This window comes from Manihot esculenta, chromosome 10, assembly GCF_001659605.2.
Source record: "Manihot esculenta cultivar AM560-2 chromosome 10, M.esculenta_v8, whole genome shotgun sequence".
NCBI lineage: Eukaryota > Viridiplantae > Streptophyta > Magnoliopsida > Malpighiales > Euphorbiaceae > Manihot > Manihot esculenta.
In genome coordinates, this window is record NC_035170.2 from 21,164,403 (window position 1) to 21,172,360 (window position 7,958).

A 7,958-nucleotide genomic window follows, 5' to 3' on the forward strand; every position below is an offset into this window, starting at 1 on the left:
CATTTGAAAGGTGAAAAATATTTTTTAAAAAATAAATAAAATTTAAAAGGTTATTTTTTTTTCATAAAAATGAAGTTTATTAATAAAAATTCTGAATTATGTAAGTATTTTAAATTGAAAGTATAATTAAGGACTAACTTTAGATGGAGTTATTTTATAACTGAATAAACACTTTTAAGGGAAATAATTGCAGCAAATTGAAAATTAAAAAAAATGATGTTAATAATTTATAATTAACAATAAAAGAAAAGGCAAATCGTTCATTATCAACCAACCCGGGCCCAAAATGACTAACCCAGGCCTACTCAAATCCGATTTGACCGGGTTAAACGTATTGGTACCCTTGCCTGTGGTCGCATGACTCCACAACTTTTAAATCAGAGCCGGCCATACTCTACGAGTCTTCGTCTTCGTCTTCGTCTTCATCTTCATCTTCATTCCTCTCATTCTCTCTCGAGTTAAACCTAGAGTTGAACTCATGGATCCTCAGCCTGAGCCAGTCAGCTACATCTGTGGCGGTATGTGAAATCATGGTTTTTTTCTATTATATAATTAAATCGATTGATTAGGAAACTAAGGGTTTTTATTTTCTTTGCTAAGATTGTGGCATGGAGAACACTTTGAAGCCCGGAGATGTCATTCAGTGTCGAGAGTGCGGTTACCGTATTCTCTACAAGAAACGCACTCGCCGAAGTACGCTTTTCTTCTTTTGTTGTCTCTAGATTTTGTTTGTCATTTCTGGCTTCTGCTTTTAATTTCGTTTTAATTTTAAATGTTCTTTTTCTTAAAAAAAAAAAAGTCTTGGAGAAACTATCAAATTTGGGCATTTCGTCGGCGAATCTTGCACCTGCACGGTCAATTTTATTGCTTTTAGAAATTGTTGGGGCTAATTTTGATCTGTATCATGAGTAATCACTTACCCATCTGCTAGACAGTGATTAAACTTTTTGCTCTTTGTATTATGTTTTGGGATTTGTTTCCTCAGAAGCCTCTAAGAATTGTTACTGTTAGTGTTCACTGATTCAATGGTTAACTCATTAGTTTGGTTCACTTTTCTCCATGGACTCCAAAGACTTTGCTTGGATGAGCTTAGTGGGTGAAAAGCATTTATGCCTTCCCAACAAGTTGCTAATGAGTATACAAACCATTGGAGCAATTTACCTCAAGTTAACTAGCTTTAAAGTACAATCTATTCTCCCTGCGTTGACTAAGAGAAAAAAGGGGGCAAAAGAAAAACATATGAAGCACTTGTATGTAGCTAATCAGAGTTATAATTCTGTTTCCAGAAGTCTAAGAAAATACTAGGGTGTACAAATATTTATGAAGACGGAACTATTATACAGGTAAGTTTGTTATTGATGCTAAGAATAAATTACTGAAAGAGAGAGTGAGAGAGACCACTGAGCTGTACTAATATCATAGTTTCTAGATAATAATCCAAGGAGAATTACAAGAATCTACACAGAGAGAGAGAGCACTGAGTGAACGAGTATCATGGTTTCTAGATAATAATAATGCTCTGCCTAATTATAAAATCCAAGGAGAATTACAAGAAAATCTAGATCAACAAAATAGAATGATGTATAATTTTCAGTTTCCTTTATGATTGAAGGTATCAGGTAATACTATGGTCATATGTGATAATAATCAATATAAAGTCAAATAACCTTATTTAGGGGATTATTACCGCTCCTAAGCATGAAATAGTATCTAATATGAGTACTATTTGGAGGAAACACTTTAGACAATGCAGTCTGGCATACTATGATTAGTCTATCTTGGAGCCAAATTAATTGGCCAAACTATGAGCCTCCTGCCTTACTTATTCATTTGATGCCTAAGACTAGTCAATTTCCTGCGAATAATTCTTTTATCCTTTTATTTTAATTTTTTATTGCCTCTACTAGAGGCTATGGCAGTTTTCACAATTTGCATTATCTCTGTTTTAGCCAGAGTTGGAATCCTATACTTTTCCGTATTTCTACAAGCCCTATTCTCATATTCATGGCCTTGATCATTAGTTTAACCATTCAAAACTTCTATCCATCTGATTTATTCCTTTCCAGATTTCTATCAGCCAGTTTCTATTTCTTTCATGCTCTGATGGAAATTAAACCAAAACCTTGTTATTTATTGATCTTGCTTTGAACTTCCATGTAGGCCCTAAACCCTAAAATCTATCAATTAATCAAGTTTTTCTTATCCTTTAAGCTATTTTAAGCTGAATCCTTTCCTGTGTGATAAACTGTTCTAGTATAGATTCACTGCTTAGAACATCTAGTTCATTTTATTTGCATGCTTAGTTTCTGAAACATATTGAATGATGGTAGAACAGTTTAAGGTGTAGTTGACAGTTGACATGAAAGAAGATGGAAAGTTTGGCTCTCTCATGAAGCATTTGCTAACTTAAGTAAGTTGCTATTGGAGCATTTGGGTCCTGTTATAATCAGATATTGACACATATATGCATTCATTGTTTGAAACACATGAAAAACAGGGTAGAGCTATGAAGTATTCCCAAAATCTATGTGATTCAGTCGTTTTTACAGTTCAAATGTATTTGAATGATTTACATTGCTAGAACTTGTTTCATTTATGGCTTTTATTTATGCATACCTTTTATCAGATACTTGTATCTAATGTATTTGGACTTGTTGAGGTGCTCTTTCCTTATCATTTTGAAAGCGTAGCTATGATAGTTACTCTTATACCTTGCTTTTCATTCCTCTAATTGCAGATATTTGTGATTAAAATTTTGGTATAATATGAAAACTTAACTTCTTGCAGTTGTTCAGTATGAGGCACGTTAAAAGCAGAACAGGATGCACATTTTGTATACAGAGCTTTGTATTGAAGCACGCTTTGTCTGGGTGCAACTAGCAAATATATTTTGGTTTTCTGTATTTTGATGAGATTTCATGTTGAAACTGTCAATTTGACTGGTCTGGTATCATTCTCTATGCTATAACTAAAATCTGTCTCGGATGATGCATGTGTGTGGCAACTCCGAACAATTAATGGATTAAACCATGCTGGTTTGCGCGAGGCATCTCTGAACAATTAATGGCTCAAACTTATTCGTTTCTACTTTTGTAGTGCTTTAATAATGCATGGCAGATTGATTGCTGCAGGAATCTTCCCCCCACCCACCCTCTTCAAATTTTGGTGATTGAAGTTTGAATGTGAGAAACTTGAACTAATAATCTATGGATGGAAGACCTGCCTTACAGCGTAGAATATTAGCTAATGAACCTGACTAGCCTCCCTCCCCGTTACAAATTTATGAACCCGTTTTGTCTTTGCTAAGCCTGTAGTTAGAAATGAAGTCCAGTCCCCTTTTTTTTTTTTCTCCCTAATCAGGAGAATGAAGTTTGGATCCACGATCATCATTTTGTTGTAGAGAGCATGGGGTCGTTTTTTAAAAAGAAAAGGAGAATGAATATTTAATATTGGCATTGTTTTTCTTTTTTTTTTTAAATTTTTTTTTTTTTTAAATTTGTTTATCTTTTAACGTCGGAGTGCTAATTCATTTATCAATTGATCTACTCTTATTTTAAAAGTAAACAATTTATCACCTGACAAATGGATATTAGCTTTATTTTTATTTTTTCAATAAGTCGAAAACATGCATAAAACTATTTTATCATTTCTTTTACTTTTTCTAAATTGTTTCTTTTTCACGAAAGTGTCGGAATGGGGATTCAATTTAAGATATAAATTCATAATAGGGTATAATTCATTTTTATAAGAAAAAAAAAATTTATACAATTATGTGTGATTTAGTTTTCTAAAAAAATTTTAAAAGAAATTGATAAAAATGAATTTATAAAATTATTTAAAATTATAAATTTTGTTATAATTAGAGTTAATGGTAAAAAAAATTTTATATTTTTATTTTGTTGTAGTTACGCTTTATATTTTTTATTTTGTCAATTAAAATTTAATTTTTTAAAATTATTTTAATTGTTTATCGTTACTTTGCCTTTAAAATTATATTCTACCATTACTTGGCAATTAAAAATGTACCTTCAAATTTTGAAGGTAAAAGTGATAATAATTTAAAATTTTAAAAGAAAATTATAATAAAATTAAAAGTTAATAATTTTTTTGATAATTATTTATTTTATTAATATTTTTTTAAAAGAGAGAAATGAAGCTGAATTTATAATTTTAAATAAATTATATATTTTTTAATTATTGAACCATGTCAGATTAAATAAATAAATACTTAATTTATATATTATTAATTTTTTTAAATTTATTCTAAATATTAGTATAATTTTTTAAAAAAAAGTGGATCCAACTCTAATATTTGGGAAATGAAATATGAAATATAAGTTTCAATGATTAATCCAAACAACTAAAGTGGATCCAATTCTTCAACTAGACCTTTCTCATATTTCATTTCCCTTTAATTTTATTATTCGCTTATTTAATTGCTTTCAGTAGTTGTTTAATTAAATCAATCTCAAAACCCCCATTTTACTTTTAGTTTAGTTGGTTTCAGTTTTATCTCGTTTCAATTTATTTTGCTTTCATTTCCGCTTTCAGTTAATTCTCTTGATCTTATTAAGAAAGATAGAAAAGTTTTTAATTCTCTGTGAATTCGATCCTTTACCACTATCTGCAGTAGTAATATTGTTGATAATCGGAAAGGTTATTTTTGACCGGTTTCGACAACTGCGAGTCAATAATAATAGATTCAAGCACCAAATTGTATGAATATTGAACAAACTAAAGACAAATAGTTTATGTTCAAATCTCACAATCCATTAAACAACTTTAGTTTCAACCAATCTTCAACTAGATTAAAAGATTTCAGCCACTCATGGCTGAAACAAAACCAAAAATAAAAGAAAAGAAGAAAGGTAGAAGAAGAAGAAGAGGTGGAGGTCGGCCTTGGAGAGGTAGACGTGAAGATGTTCTGAAGATGATCCAAAGTAATTCTCGGCTGGTTAAGAGCTTCTTAAATAGGATTAGAGGCTGACCTTGCTGCCCTAGAGGTACTTGCTGCCCAAGTTGTGTCTGAAAAGGAAAGAATCGCGTTGAATGCACTGCAGAAAGAAGGTGGCGCGCAGCAAGCTCTTCAGAGGGAAAGTGAGGCCCGCGCGGATGCTCTGTAGAAGAGGAAAGATATCTGTCCAGTCTTTCCTTTTTAGGTGGAGCCTTCATTTGAATTTTGAATGTTGAATGCTGAAGAGGCAAGTGCGTCTTCTTGAAATCTTGCTACCTAAATAGGAAGATTTGACTGCTGCAGTGTGTGCACATCTTTGAACAAGGAAAGAAAGATTTGCGATTTGAATTTCAAATAATCTTCTGACTGAACTTTCCTTATTTGCTTTTGCTTCTACACTTTCCTTACTTGGTACTTTCCATATTTGAAAACTTTTCTTATTTGGCACTTTCCATATTTGGCACTTTTTGGCAGTTTTAAAAGCATTTTCTCCAGATTGTCTCTTTACACCTAATATCTATAAAACATTATTAAAACCACAAAATTAAGCAGAAAAGATGTAAATAAACATCAAGAACATAATGATAAAATGGGCTAAAATATGCTCTATCAATCATTGACACTTAGTTTCCCTTGATAGATTCAATAGATTAGTTATGGAAATGGAAGACGCTTCTCACCACCATGTCTCTCCTTAATCATAAACCAATTAGGAAACGTTCTCTAATTAATCACTAATCAACAAGTTGCCAAGGAACATCCTTGGACCTTAGGCATCAAAACAACTGTCAATTACATTAAGAAATAGAGAGATCTAATCCTAACTACCCAAACGCATGGTGATATTGCTAGATTATGCAACTTCCTTAGTTTTTACACTAAGTGTTCTTGTGTTTGAACAATCCAAGCAATTACAGACTCAAAATTATTCAAATTAATAATATATTACCTTGCAATCAAGAATCAAGTGGCCACATTGATCATAATAACAAAGCAATAATGGAATCAAGCATGAAATTGCACAAATATTGAATAACCAAAAGATAAACAACTTATGTTCAGATCTCATAATCCATAAAACAACCAAAGTATCACCTAATCTTCAACTAGAATAAAAGGTTTCAGCCACTCATGACTGAAACAAAATAATAAAATAAAGAAAGGAAGAAGAAGAGATGGTGCCACTTGCAATCCCGTATGTGTGTCCAAGGGAGAGTAGAAAAAGCATAGGGAGGCTCCTTATGTGTCTTTTTATAGTTGAAAGTGTTGCCCTAGGTTGTAACGACCCGAAATCAGACCGCTACCGGTGCTAGGATCCAGATCGACTTAAGGTCGCCGGGATCCGTAGCAAGCCTAACATACAACCTGTCGTACCTGATAATCCCATACATGATCATACATTTACATAAAATTTTAAACTTTTTCATTCACCAAGCTTGACCTGCATGCAACATAACCATAACATAAACCCCACACAAGAGCCCTCATCAAATGCTCTAGTGGGACATCATATCATACATCAAGCTTGGTCTAACATTTCTTAACATTTAAAACATTTTATAACGATCATGTACAAAAGGGGATTAACATAACATTAGGGCCAAGCACAATACTAAACCTCAATACAAATTTATACAATAACTAACAATACAATATATTACAATATTTTTCATATCCACAACTAACTATTACATACATAATACTTTTACTCTTGCTGACTTCCTTGCCTATCCCGAACCTGCAAACCTGGGGGTTAAGGGAAAGGGGTGAGCTACTAGAGCTCAGTGAGCAGAATAGTAAAACAATAATTTAAAACACATGCTTTCATGGAATGCATCACATCACAAACAAATCACATCAAGGATGGACTTGTCACCAATAGCCCTCTACACATTCCAATGGTGCCAGGGACGTAGAATGGGCCTCGACCTGGACTTTCTCTTAACATAACATAACATAACATTCTAATGTGCCAGGAGCGTAGAATGGGCCTCGACCTGGATTTTCTCTTAACATCGTGCCAGGGGCGTAGAATGGGCCTCAACCTAGACTTCCATACCATACCATATCATATCATACCATATCGAGGACTAATGGATCATCCAACATCCATCCACATCAACATCATAGTATGCAATGCAACATATTCGTGAATTCTAATGCAAACAACCTAGTATTTATCATGGCATTTGTGATGCATGAACATGCTTGAAATTTATTTGCTTTGAAATATAAAGTTCTATTCTACTCACCTCAGGCTGACTCTGAAGCAGCTATCTCACTGTTGGGGTCCTCGGTTCCTCGGGTCCGAACCTACACAGGTGGACTCAAATGAGGGACCAAACAAACACTAACATGACTCTAAACATCTCCCCAAAAACCCCCTAAAATACCATAAAACATTCATAGAAAGCATGCAAAGGAAGGCTGAACAGGGCACTTTCGGCGGCAGGTTCGGCGGTCGAAAGTCCCTTCAGAGCCGAAACTCAGTCACCTTCAGCGGCAGGTTCGGCGGTCGAAAATTCCCTCCAGAGCCGAAAGTCCAAACTTTCGGGGGCAGAGTTCGGCAGCCAAAACTACCTCCTCAGGCAGGTTCGGCCGCCGAACATGGTTTCGGCTGCCGAACCTGAGTTCTTCCAGAATGGCAGAACTCGAGCTCCTCTCCCAAACTCAGCCAACCAAACCTCAAAACTCAACCCAAAATCATGCATAAGCACACCCTCAAGCATTTAGGGGCTTAGAACTAACCTATACCCCAAAAACAACTCTTTTAACATACAAAAACATACATTGCATCATTTAATTCACATAAACCCTAACATTTACAACTAACCTAATCATGCATTTAAAACTCCCTAAAACCCCTCAAAACTTACATAAAGTATCAAAGAAGGGTAGGATCCCCATTTACCTCTTGAAGAACGAGAGGGAAGGCGATCCAAACTTGGAGATGGAAGAAATCAAGCTCCAGGGTCTCCAAGCTTTCAAACTTCGATCTTTGCTC

General features: G+C 34.0%; 1 protein-coding gene across 2 annotated transcripts; it reads left to right on the forward strand.

Moving 5' to 3' along the window:
- Positions 1–352: 352 nt before the first annotated feature.
- On the forward strand, positions 353–3,091 carry LOC110624024 (DNA-directed RNA polymerases II, IV and V subunit 12). 2 transcript variants are annotated; one of them, XM_043960559.1, is made up of 3 exons: positions 353–518; positions 601–693; positions 2,788–3,091. In XM_043960559.1, exons 1-3 carry the CDS (start codon positions 479–481, stop codon positions 2,808–2,810), a joined length of 156 nt encoding a protein of 51 aa, XP_043816494.1. In that variant the 5' UTR covers positions 353–478; the 3' UTR covers positions 2,811–3,091. The 2 variants fall into 2 exon arrangements, with proteins under 2 accessions (XP_043816494.1, XP_021624767.1); XM_021769075.2 differs by lacking the exon at positions 2,788–3,091 and adding an exon at positions 800–1,188 and having other exon boundaries at positions 356–518.
- The last annotated feature ends 4,867 nt before the right edge of the window (positions 3,092–7,958 follow it).